Below are 14332 nucleotides of genomic sequence, written 5' to 3'. Positions count from 1 at the left end.
TATCCCAGTTCTGTATGCATAAATAAATATTTAATAAACAAATAAATATAAATAAAAATAAACTATGTAAAAGCCATGCATAATCAATAAGAATAATATAATCAACCAAAGACTATAAAGTTTTCTAATCCTGTATACCCAAATTCCAAAAATCCAATATAAAAGAATGTTGTTAACTGAAGGTATATAGTACAGGAAATTCAAGAACTTTATGAATGCATACTACTTCACCTTAAACACAAAGGACCAGTGAATCCACTCTGCAATGACTGGAATGAATATATATAGAAGTCACCTCAAATACGTTTTTTGATTACCTGAACAAGGATTCTTGGTCTTTGAGGAGAAGGAAAAGGGATGTTTTGCATAAAATGTGAAATGTATCTAGAAAAAAAGTTGAAATAAAGATCATAATTACTTTTCTAAAATATTTCATACATTTTAACAACTCTAAAAATCATAATATATCATCCTAGATTGGAAAAAAAACCACTTACCTAAAGCTATGCTAAGTAAGTTTACTTAGTGTAAATAAATGTACTCATCTCACTAAACTTCTAAATGTAAAATGTATCTCTGTATTAAAAATCCACAGTAGGGGCCTCCTTGGTGGTACAGGAATTAAGTCTCATAGCTGTCAAGCTATCAACAGCCACTGCAACGAGTTCAATCCCCAGCCAGGGAGACCTAAAAGGAGCAACAGATCTTTAATTTCTCATCCATTGCTCCCTTCAGCAATGCATTCAAGTGGATTCCCTGTTCTGCTCCCCACTCTGTCTCTGTGAATCTTCTCATGCCCCACACCTATGGCTGCACCCCAGTACTCTTATGCAAAATAAATAAATCTTTAAAAAATCCATAATAATTAAAAAGATGCGGTACATATACACAATGGAATATTACTCAGCAACCAAAAAAAAATAGACACATGCCTTTTGCAGCAACATGGATGGAGCTGGAAAAGATCATGCTCAGTGTAATAAGCCAGAAAGAAAAGGAAAAATACCAGTTTCACTCATAGCAGGAGTATAATGGACCAGGCAAGAAAATAATAAAAATGATGAACAGCTATATACCAGAGACATTTTATGGGGGTGGAGTGGGGAACGGCATCAAAAACAGTGGAGGGAGGAAAATGCACTGGACTATGGTGATGGCACAGGGTGATTTGTGATGGGAAGCTCACAGGGATTACAACTGAGATGGGAAAATGCACAAAATGATGTAAAAATAAACTACTATATAAAAAAAAGAAAGAAAATTCATAGTAATAAGCCCTAAAAGCTCCAAGAAAGTAAGAGTAACATGAATATGGTTTTCATATAGGAAGCTAAGTTTTACTGCCCTGGTTTATCAATGCGAGGACACTTACCTGTAGTATAATGAACTAGCACTAATAGTCTGATCCTAACAATAAATTTAATATTAAACATTAATCTAATTCTTTCACTATAACTTTGGGAGAATAATTTAGCCTATTTCTCAACCAAAAATAATGTTGGAGTCTCCAAAGTTTTGAGCTCTTAGGAATCACTAAATCCAAGATAACATTTCAGAGAGAAAAAAAATCAAACACATATGCTGATTTTATTTTCACAAACTATCCACAGAACTCTAATTTTCTGAAAGGTTATTAACTTATCATTAATGTTACAATTTATTTCAATTTTAAGTTAATCTGATAGCTAAAAGTTAAATTAGAATATGAACCATTAGACTGGCATTGCAGAAAATGTGAAAGTTGATGTCATATTTCTATATCAAATTGCGGCATACACAGAACTTTATTATTTTTTGAAGCTGAATTTTGAACACAATTTTGAACACATAATTATCCCAACTTATCCACTAATAGCTTTCATTGATAATCTTTTTGCTATAATATTAAATTTTCTAAATGGTAAGAAAAATCATGTGTACACATTGTAATCTTCCCACAAAACCCTTCAAACCTCTTCCTTTGTTAGAGTACATAATTTACTATAATAATAGAAGTCAATGGGACATAAGAAGTCAGAAAGATATATTTTTAAAAGATAGAGAGGTTCCACATATATTTTCCTTATTTAAAAAATTCACATGACAAATCAAAGGAAAAATACATAGAATTCTGTCATTGCTAAAACCAAAACCTTACTTTATCAATTAATTCACTTTTACTAATACATACATCAGTCTGAAGATAGTTTATAGTTAGGAGTTGGAGTGACCATCTTATAGTTGGCATGTATGTGTAGTAACAGTTATTTATCTCATGTTAATTAGAAAATGAACAGAAGGAACACACAAAAACAGTGTGTATACATTCCTTCCTCATCTGAATTCTCAAAAGTTTATTATTTAGTCATCTTCATCACCACTCCTCAACTTTAAATTCAGAGTCAAGGAGTCAGGTGAAGAATGGGACAATTAAAAAGTACAGAACCTCTGACTCTCCTTCCTTTTCCAACTGTGCTGCTTAAAGTCGAGTATAAAAATATAAGTCTTATATCCATTAAACATCTTTCTAGTCCTTATACATACTTTTCAATAGGAAGAGGATGCGGTCCAGACACAGAGAGTTTGTAGATAAACATGAGAAACTTTCTAAAAGCTTCAAAAAAAGGCCAGTGTGATAGTAAACAAATGCATTTGTTTGAATTGATGGATTTGGAGATCACTTTTCTCTCCACAGGTGTCAACAGGCCCAACTGCATAAGCTGTTTCTCTGTTAGAAGTTCCCGTGAATAAGGTTCATAAAATTGAATGGCAGCTCCATATACCTAGAGTAATAGAATTTCATTGTAAGATTTGCTTTTAAAAATAAATTTATTTTCCCCTTATTCAACAAGAAATATTTGCTTAGAATACATATGAAAGTTACATGAAAATTAAAACCTCAAACATTCCTACATCACATTACACATGTAGTTACTGGGGGAAAACAGCTTGACAAGTTCTCCAAAGTTAAACAAAGAATTACCATATGGTCTAGTTAGTCCACTCTTAAGTATATATCCAGAATGGGAAGCATGGACTCCAATGATAATACCCAAAATGAGGAAATAATACTCTCACTATCTTTAATAGTGATGGTAAACTTGTAGCCTGTAGAACAAACTCACAGATGTATTCTGTTTGATGCTTAAGTGTCAGTTTTGTTTACTTATACTTCTCATTATCAATTTTCCTAAAAAAACTGTTCAATTTTTAAATTTCTACTGTATCTGAAGTTTTATCTGCCTTTTATTTTCTGTTTATTTTTGTTATCCCTTTAAAACTGTCATTCTTAGTCATTATTATTGTTTTTATACATGTTTATCATTCTGGACTATTACAAATAAAGCCTACACATGTCTTCGGGAAGATATACACAATCATTTCTTTTGGGATATGCTCAAGAAACAAGCACAGAAGAAACAAGTACAGGCTTTTTTCTTTTTCTTGCTGATAATTAAAAAGCAATTTATATGTTCTGCTTAAAAGCCATTTGTTGAATATTTATTTTGCTTTATTTCTTCCAACCTATAACCTGGGAGAATTTGCCATATCAGATTTTCACATCAATTTCCATTTCCATATCAGATGTAGCTCTGGATTTTTAGATTTGGGTTTTTTTCTGTATATGGTTCAGCAGACATTTTTAATCTTAACACTCAGTGTTTTTTTTTCATCAACCCTGAAAAATTCTGAACCATTCACTAGCTCCGAAAATACTGTCCCTTTTTCTAGTTTCACCCTCTAGAATTCATTAAATATCTGTTGGACCTTATGATTCTGCCCTCTTCATAAATTCCTTTTAGGATTTGTATTTTTCTGTGCCACGTTTAAGGAAATCTATGTACTACTTTCCTTTCTCCACATATACCTTTTCTGCTATTTAAACCATTAATGAATTTTTAATTTTAAGAACATTTTTCATTTCTAGACAACTGAATCTTTTTCAATTATATTTTTAATTATATTTTCAATTTAAAAATCTCTTCCATATTGTCATTCTATCACTTTAACATCTTGACATCCCAGCCTGGTTAATCATTGTGGCTTGTTGATTCTCCCTACCAGACTTCTATCTTCTAACTGCTACTGTAACCTCGTTTTAAAGCCTGGTTTTGGAAGCTACCTCTCCAGAGCAAGATTTGCATCTATAGCTGCTCCAGGAGTATCAACAGCCTGAGGTCAATGTCAATTTCCAATGTACCTTGGAAATTGTAGTATAAATTTAAACCAAACTGTTCTGTGTCAAATACATTTAGATGATACTATTTTATGGAGGAAAACAAGTATGATAGGCTTAATAAAGAGACAAATATATACCTTTTCAGCAGAAGAACCTGTCAAGACAAAAGTTGAAAAAACTGGAAGCGGATATTTGGTTTGGGAATCCCAACATTCAATAGTCGCTCCCATAGGAAGGCAGAAAAGAGGTACAGATTCTGAGAGTGGAAATGATTCATAATCATCTTCTGGATATCTAAAAATTAAACCTTTGGGAAAAGGAGACAATTTTCTGAAAATAGTTATTTGTTCATGAGTTACATGTGATACATACTAATAGTTATATTTTAGTAGTAAATTTCATGGAAAATATTTATGTATAAAGCTTCAAAATCAATTTTTCTCTTGTCATATCAGTAATTAAAGTAAGTTTACCCTTTATTTTTCACCCATGGGTTTACAGTTCATTCTAGTATTAAAAAAATTACTAAATATGCAAATTAAAATTATTCGACATGATCACCAATTTTAATATATATTATATATACAACCAATATCTTTATGTTGAAACATAAAGGAAAAGTTAGTGTTCTACAAAAAATTCAAGGCAAGAGAAATTGTCACAGCCCCTAAGCTCATCTTGAAAGAAGCAGTGTAAAAGGCATGCAGTATAAATAGTGAACAAGACAGAAACCTTCGTGACCAGTCAAGAGTATGTGAGACCAAGAAAATAGGAGCAAGGGCACTCTGAAGAGCACACCAAACCCCTGTAGAATAAAGTAACCAGCTACATGGCATCTGTTCATTAATCTCTGATGTTTCTCATATATAGACCACCTCTAAGTTAAATACCTGAAAATAAGTAGGAGAAAATTTTGAATCTAAACTCAGTCTCCAAAATTCTTATACTTTTAAACACATGCCTCATAGTAAATACCTGAATACTTTCACAGAGCTTGCTCATGTAAGTTTTTTTTATAAGTTAATACTTTCTACTTTCTCCCACAAAAAAATTTACACCACATATAATCAATGCATTAAAATACTGTACAAGGCAATATTAAGAGTATCGCATTTTAATGACGCTGAAATTCGTTAGTTGCAACCTTTATTTTTATATTATAAATTAAAGGATTTATTAGTATGCATGTATTAATGAGAATAAGATTTTTCAGATATGAACTTGCCTGACTTTTCTGAAGTAAAACTTTATCCCAAAAACTGTGCATGATCAAAAAAGTAATTGACACTATTTCTTTTCACAAAGAAGTATTCCAGTATTCCTTCTATTTACAACTGGAGCATACCTGTATTTCACTTTTTATCCCACCATACCAGTGGGATGAAGAGGTTAAATCTTTACAGCCCTTGACACTTTACTGTGCAGTAAGAATGTGGCGATAGATTTCTCAAATACTTCATGGCAGAAAAGTTTCTCAGGCCCTCCTCTCCTCCACATAGCTGATTCTTTGCAACAAGGGAGAAAGGAAGCAAGTCCATGGCAAGTAACATGTGGTTTCAAATCAGACACACAGAAATAAGAAAAGGAAATATAAGAAGTAAAGATGCAGTTTGACACCTTTCTGATTGCCAAAATATAAAAGGTCAGAGAGTAAGCAGTTTTCCACTGAATTGTTATATTAGTGTAGAATATAGGCTTGAATGTTTATTCTACATATGCTTGCTTGGGATGGATGCTTACATTTAATGAACAACATGTTTGCATGTTGGGGGAGGCAATGATATTAATACACCTTGTATGTAATGTATTTAAGAAAACTTAACGCTGCCCTTAAAATTCAAAATCATAGACAATTCAATCTATTAATAGACCAATTCCACAAATTATGTATGGAAGCATACATTATCTCTCCTAAGCAAATGTTAATATATACCAATAACTAAAGCAATGGAGCCAGATTTTATTAACTTACCAGCTTTATATGCTATTGCATTAGAAGCAGGCACAGATTTCTTGTAACACAGAAACACACTGGAACCCCACTGTAAAACACAAATTAGGTTTTTTTAAAAAGTAGTGAAAAAAAACTTATTTTTTAAAATGTACTCTAAAAAAAAATTTATTCATGGGAGTCTATTAAAAATTTTTTTATTGTGTAGTATAAAATATAGCCAAACATGAAGTTGAGATCAATAAGAGAAAATGTGTAAAAAAATACTTTCATAAAAATTAAACTTATATAAAGTTAGTTCCAAAAAGTTTCAAATTCTATAATCAACCTCCTCTCTTTGAAAAAGAAGGCACAAAGTAGAGTGGGCACTGGAGCTCAAGCTAAGGGAAACTACAATCACTATAGTGCTCTAATGTCATCGTCTCCACAGGCAAGCCTACCTTGACCAATAGCCAGGGCCTTATTTATTAGTCATCTTTGCCTATACCACATCTAAGCTTAGTTTGATCTAAAGGTATTTCTCAAAATAAATCTGATCTAGTAGCAAACTTAAGTCTCAGGAAACTATAAATCAAATATTTATCTTCAATTTCCTTTTTCATTAGAGCCCCTTTAAAAATAAATATGTAAAGCCACAATATTTTAAATAAATAAATGTAAGGGAAGTTCACACACCCAGTCTCCCTGCAGGAGACATCCTTAAAGACATCACTGAAATTCAAAACCTCTACAGTAGTGTAATATAGGCAATATTAGCACATATACCCTCCCCCAAAAAACTCTGACTTTAAGTATCAATTTTCTAGTTGAAATTATTCCAAATTATTAAAGATTTTTGTAATTATTATAAGCCATAAAAATTAGAGAGATAGGGCCCTCCCTGGTGGCACAACAGGTTAAAGAGCAGCACTCTGAAGCTATCTGCAACATAGCTAAACTAAAGCATGAGTTCAATTCCCTGGCAGGTGACCACCCACATGGCCTGGCAGACCTCTCCTGACTTGCCCACTGCTCCTCTCAGCAGTGTATTTCAGTCAATCTGCCTGTTTTGCTCCCCACTCTGCCTCTGGTGAATCCTTTCACTCCCCACATCTCTTGTATGCATGAATAAATCTTTTTTTAAAAAATTAGAGAGCTACAATAATAAAAAAAGAACCACACATGTATAAACAGAGTAGATAATAAACAGGAGTCCAAGAATTAGCCTCTTTGTGTGTGTGGGGGGGGGTTTAATATGAAACAACTTTAAACTTACCATTCCACAATTTAAGTTTTTGTCAACTTTGCAGAAAGTATGAGGAGGGGTTTCTCCTTTACTGGTTACAATAACACAGATATCAGTTACAGCCAAGGAATTCTGAGGTCGAATTAGAGGAGCCCTTCGGTAAGTGATGAAGATTCTTTGTGAACCCGTTGAACTATTGTTGACATTGGCACAGCGACCATAGGGTGTGGCTTGGATCACTTCACATCCTGGAATAAGCCTCTCTTTTCCTTCATATAAAACTCTGCATTGCAAGGAGGGGACAAATACATAGATAAGTAAATACATTTCAGTTTAACACTTATTTTCTTGAAACAAAACAAAAACTTTTGGTCTCCCCAATTTTTCCCCAAATTTTAATTGAAAGCCCAATTAAAATTATTACTTTGGAAAGTATAACTCTCTTAACTACTACATTTTGATGGCTAGAATATAGCTTTAAGAGATATAAATAGGATCAGACATTTTTTATTGCTTATTGGAATAAATATATGAAATAAGAGGCAAAACACAAACATTTTTAGATCACTCCCTAAACATTCAGATGCTTTCACAAATTTTTCCTTCATATACATATCAAAATTTTACCTTTAAAAATCCTTTGACTAAAATGACCAAACATTTAAAGAATGTTTAAATGTTTAAAGAAATTTGACCTGAGCTAGTAAAAAGATATGGTATTGGTCATGGTATTGGTTAAGAAGACTTAATATTGATGTCAATATTGCCCAATGAGAGCTATAGAATCAATAAAATTCTTTTCTAAATCCTGCTGCTTCTTTTTGCAGGAACAGGCAACATGATCTTAAAGTTCATATGGAAATGCAAGGTATCTACTATAATAAAAGCAATATGGGCAAACAAGAACAAAGTTGGGAAACACATACTTTTCCAATTTTGAGACTAATATATCTACAGCCATCAGCACAGCATGATGCTGGCATATGAAAAAATGTATAAATCTCTGAAATAGAATACAGAATGCAGAATTAAACACATTTACAGATCATTGATTTTCACACATGTATCAACACAATTCAGTGGCAGTAGTCTTTTCTGGGCCTCTGTGGTGGCTGGGGGTGGGGGGGTGCTCTAAGTCTCAGTGCCACCACTGCTAAAGCCCACTGCAATGGTCAAAGTTCAAACCCAAGCCAGGGATCTGACCCTCATGGCTCAGCAGACCTCTCCTGTCTCCCCTGCCACTCCCCTCAGCACTGTGTTTCAGTAATCTGCCTGTTTTGCTTCTCACTCTGTCTCTGGTGAATCTTCTCACCAACTTTCCTCCCTCCCCCACACCTCTGGCCTGTACTCCAGCTGTCTACATTAAAAAAAAAAAAAAAGAGTAACTCCTCTCACCTTAAAAAAAAGGATAGACTTATAGCCTTTCAACAAATGGTGATGGGGTAACAGGATACCTAAATGCAGAACAAGGTTGGACCCCTTCTTACACTACACACCAAAAATTTCAAATGGATCAAACACTTAAATGTAAGAACTAATACTATAAAACTTTTGGGAAAAGCATAGAAATAAATCTTTGTGACTTTGAGCTAAACAACACCTTCTTAGATCTGACACCAAAAGTGTAAGAGACAAAAGAAGAGACAGACTGGACTTCAAAATGTAGTACTTCTGTGCTAGAATTTATACCATCAAGAAAGTGAAAAGATAATCCACAGTGTGAGAAAATATTTGCAAACATGTATATCTTTAGAGAATTCTTTTCAGAACAAGTAAAAAGCTCTTATAACACAATATAAAAAGATAAATAGCACAATTTAAAAGTTTACACAGGACTGAGAAAGGACATATGGGAATTCTCTGTATCATCCTTATAGCAACTAAAATTGTTTTAAAATAAAGCACTTAAAGTGAGTAAAGAATCTAAATTGACAACTGTCCAAAGGAGATATGCAAATGACCAAAAGCACAAGAAAAGATGCCTAACATATTAACAGGGAATTTCAAATTAAAACCACAATGAGATACCACTTTCACATTCACTGGGATGGTTTAATCAAATAGACAGATAATAACAGGTGTACTAGAATCCTTATACATTGCTGATGGAAAATAAAATTGGTTTAGTGTGACAGTTCTTTACACTGTTACAGTTTGCCTGTGACCCAGCAATTCTACTCCTAGATATATCCCCAACAGAAATAAAAGCATAGATCTATACCAACAATGATACACAAATGAAAAGCTCATAATATCAAATAAATGGAAACAATTCAATCAACTAATGAAAGGATACACAGACTATGGAATAGCCAATTACAGAATATTTTCAGCAATAAAAATGAATGAAATTTTGACATATGTTACAACTTGGATGAATCTTGCAAATATGTTGAGTGAAAGAAACCAGATAAAAAAGACATGAAAGTCCAGAACTTATCTATAAGTTTATCTATAGATAGGAAGTAAATTAGTGGTTATACAGAGCTAGAAAGTGGGAAGGGGGTATTGAAGAGTAGCAGTTACAAAAAGCTTCATAGTGCTGTGCTTGAACCTGCTGCACCACCAGGCAGGACCCAATAGTTTCTTTCTTAAGTGTGGGAAACTCAAAATTTTTTCTATATAAATTAATGTTAATAGTGTCCCTGACCCAAAATAGTAATAGTCAAGTCATACCAAATAGGACTGTTCTACTTTTTCCAACCACAGGGGGAATTTGTATTCAAATGTACTATAACATCCCTATATTTAAGTCAGGACAAGATTGATGAGTAAACAGAAATAATAAATACAAAAGAATTCTACTATATGATAAAGGTAATAGCTCAGTGTACCGAGAAAAAAATGAACTTTTAAATTTAATAAGCAGTGCTTACATAACTTAATTTCCATTTGGAAAAAATATTTCTATTTATATTTCAGGAGAAGTAAACAATGAAATAATACTAGTATTCTAAAATAAAACCAAGGATGAGATAAGTTCAACTAAGAACCAAAATTCAGAGACAATAGAGGAGAGACTAGTAAACCACATATGGTAAACCTTACATGACAAAAAACACCATAAGCTAAGTCAAAAGACAGAAAAACCTGGAGAAAACTTTGGGTAGGACTTATTTCATAAAAAGTTCATCTTCCTGGGACTACATCAAGTTAAAGAGCTTCTGTACAGCAAAAGAGACATTACAAAAACAGACAGCCCACTAATTGGGAAAACATTTTCTCACACAAAAGTAGTGATAAAGGACTGATCACAAAAATATACGGAGAACTGATGAACTCAATAAAAATAAACAACCCCATCAAAAAATGGGCAGAAGAGCTAAAAAGACACTTCTCCAAAGAGGAAATGCAGATGGCCAACAAGCATATGAAAAAATGTTCAACATCTCTTGTAATAAGGGAGATGCAAATTAAAACCACAATGAGATACCACCTCACCCCAGTGAGAATGGCACATCTTCAAACAACTAGCAACAACAAATGTTGGAGAGGATGTGGAGAAAAAGGAACTCTCCTGCACTGCTGATAGGAATGCAAACTAGTACAACCACTATGGAAAACTGTTTGGAGGCTCCTCAAACTGCTAAACATGGAACTTCCATATGACCCAGCAATCCCACTCCTAGGTATCTACCCAAAAGGCACAAAAACACTGATTGAAAAAGATACCTGCACTTCCATGTTTATTGCTGCTTTATTTACAATTGGAAAAACATGGAAGCAGCCCAAATGCCCAAAAGTAGATGACTGGATAAAAAAGATGAGGTACATATATACAACGGAATATTACTCAGCAACCAAAAAAGAGAAACACATGTCTTTTGCAGCAACTTGGATGGAACTGGAAAAGATCATGCTTAGTGAGATAAGCCAGAAAGAGAAAGAAAAATACCTGATGCTTTCACTCATAGCAGGAGTATAATGGATCAGGTGGAAAATAACAAAAATAATGAACAACCATATACCAGAGACATTTTGCGGGGGTGGAGTGGGGAATGGGATCAAAATGGGGGGTGGGGAGGGAAGTACATGGGATTATGGTGATGGCACACGGGTGACTTGGTGATGGGAAACCCGTGGGGATTACAATTGAGATGGAAAAAAAAATGTACAAAATGATGCAAAAATAAACTGTTATTAATTAATTAATTAATTTTTAAAAAGTTCATCTTCCTAGTTTATGAGACTGAAGGGAAAAAAAGAATTCATATATATTGAAGGTAGTTACATAAAATGCCGTCACCACAGTGGAAGAAAATATTTAACAAAACAAAAATGAACATTTAACAATATTAAGCATGTATTTATCCTTTAATCCAGCAAGTCCCTTCTAGGAGCTACCTAAAAATATACTTCATACAGAAACAATATACACAGAACAAAGTAATTTACCAAAGGATTCTTATAATAGAACAAGACTGAAAAGAACCCAAATGTCTATCAATAGAAATTTGATTGAATAAAGTATAGTGCATCCATACAAATAACTACTACACAGGTATTAAAAAAAAGGATGAGAAAGATCTCCATGTTTAGACAGGATAAAAGAGTGTATACACTATCTACATTTTGTTTAAGAAGAAGAAATACAAACACATAGATATGTGTTTATTTTATAAAAACAGACAGTGAAAGAATAAATGAGAAACTGAATGGAAGAAAATAAAGAACCTGTATGTCCATCTATAAGTCTTTATCTTAACAAACATAAAAAAAATAACACTCTTGTTTAAACATTACTTATAGAATACTGGTATTAAATTCTATGGGTGTATCAGATTTTACATATTTCAATTTAATATCCTTTCCAGAAAAAAAAAACCCTATTGTTAATACAAAGTTAAGTTTCATAATATTTCATATTAAGTTAAATGAGATGGGTGCCTGTCTTTACAGTGACTAACAGACTTTCTAAATTGTACTAAATTGGGGGGAAAGTTGCGTGCACAGGGTAAAACATTTAAGTCACTAGATATTGACAATGATTTGATGTGAAGAGGAACATTAACCATGATGACTAGCTTAAAGACAAACATATACTTAAACAAACCTGGATCAGTAAATTATTATTATAGAAGCAACAAAGAACCACAAGATGTATAGTCATGTGTTGCTTTATCACTGGGATATGTTCTGAGAAGCAAATCCTTAGGTAATTATGTTGTTGAGAAATAGCAGAGAAGGCAGTTACACAAACCTACATAGTAAACCAGTACACACCAAGCTTATATGGTAGAGCCTGTTGGGATCATCACAGATGTTATACAGTCCATTACTGATCAAAAACATTGTGAAGTGAGACATGACTATGTGAAAAAGCAAACTGCAATTTAAAAGCATCTAAGTATAATGACAAAAATCACCATTATGTTTTTAATTTTGCACTCATAATCTGAAGAGAGTCACATACTTTCAATTATGAATTTATGGTGAGGATTTTAGAAGGATGTGAAAAGACAGTCTCAAATCAATAACAGAGGCCTGTAGGACTGGAACACAAGATAAGTACCTGGCTGGTTTACCTTTCCATCACATGGATACTACCAAAATTTTATCCTACACCCATCCTTCTATGCATATTACTTATCTTAAGAAAAAAAGAGCTGACAGTAAAGTCACTACATGTCCTGATTCACTCTACTGTATCCAATAATTTGTGTTCAAACCCTTTTTAACTTCTTTTACCCTCTAAAGGATAATTCAGTCACTCATGTTGTTGACATTACCCCTTCAATCTTTTTCATAATTTTGAGACTCCACTCACAACATGGCAGAATAGAGAGGTTGGGATCACCCTCTCCCCTAAAAACAACTATTTAAAAAATTGGATCCAGATGCTCTGCTCCATCTGTAGATTCCAGGGTTTTCCCATGGTGACCATCCAGGGGAAGGAATAGCAGGAAAAAGCAAATCACAAAGGAAGGAGTAAAAAGTTTCTATTTGCAGATGACAGTATTCTAGACTTTAAAATCTCAAAAAGAGAAAAAAGGAAAGGCAGAAAACATCAACAAACACTTATAGCTAATTAGCAAATTGAGTAAAGTAGGATTAACAGATAAAGTTAAAATTCAGCTGCATATACCAAACAAGGAACAATCCAAAAAGGAAATTAAGAATACAATTCATTTATAACAGAATCCAAAATAATCCAATAAAATGCACAGGGCTAAAATGAATCAATGAGGAGAGAGACTGTACATTAAAAACCACAAGACACCACTGACCTAAATAAATGGGAAAACATTTAAATGTTCTTAAGTTGGAAGACAATTTGTAAAGATGGCTACACTTTCCAAATTGACCTATAAATTAAATGTAGTTCTCATCAAAATTCCAAATGCACTGACCCCATAAAGAGCTAGCTGGCTCTGATATACTTCCTAAGATGCTCTCAAATACCAGTAAAATGTTTTTCTGAATTAATGGTAATTATTGCAAACTGTTTAGTCTATGATATATAGAGATGGCAAAGTATAACAAGTCTTCTAAACGCATGTGCTACACAAAAGAGTGAACACAGACATTTTTGGAAAAAAGCGTTTGCAAAAAGCAAAGTACTCTTCATTGGTTGTGGACTTTATATTAAATATAAATACATCATAACTACACTCCTAAACTGTAAATACTATTCTCCTGTCTATCATAAAAAATCATACAGCACAACTTTTTTTTTTTTAATAATGCTGGGCCTCCCTGGTGGTGCAAAGGGTTAAAGCACAGCACTATGAACCTATCGGTAAGCACTGCAGCACCAGTTCCACCCCTGGCCAGGGAGCTAAACCACACGCACAGACCTCTGGCCCCACTGCTACCCTCAACAGTGTATTTCAGTCAGTCAGCTTGTTCTGCTTTGCACTCTGTCTGGTTAATCCTCTCACCATCCCCTCCCCACCTCTGGCTGACACCCTAGTTCTTAGAAAGATGCATAAATAAATCTTTAAAGAATATATAATGAGGGCCCTCCCTGGTGGCGCAGCAGGTTAAAGCACAGCAC

The 14332-nt window shown here is 33.5% G+C and overlaps 1 protein-coding gene across 1 annotated transcript in view; it reads right to left on the bottom strand.

The window, feature by feature from the left end:
- DENND4C (DENN/MADD domain containing 4C) overlaps positions 1–14332 on the bottom strand; it is an 80057-nt gene that overhangs the window by 55780 nt on the left and 9945 nt on the right. The window contains exons 3-7 of the mRNA XM_004677684.2: positions 7366–7618; positions 6132–6201; positions 4297–4466; positions 2524–2762; positions 318–384 (exon numbers count right to left, since the gene is read on the bottom strand). Of these exons, the coding sequence (XP_004677741.1) occupies positions 318–384; positions 2524–2762; positions 4297–4466; positions 6132–6201; positions 7366–7618 (799 nt within the window). The remainder of the gene's footprint in view (positions 1–317; positions 385–2523; positions 2763–4296; positions 4467–6131; positions 6202–7365; positions 7619–14332) is intronic.

This window comes from Condylura cristata, unplaced genomic scaffold, assembly GCF_000260355.1.
Source record: "Condylura cristata isolate star-nosed mole 26May11 unplaced genomic scaffold, ConCri1.0 scaffold00006, whole genome shotgun sequence".
Taxonomy (NCBI): domain Eukaryota; kingdom Metazoa; phylum Chordata; class Mammalia; order Eulipotyphla; family Talpidae; genus Condylura; species Condylura cristata.
Note: the sequence above shows the minus strand (reverse complement) of the source record. Positions and strands in the feature narration are given on the sequence as shown.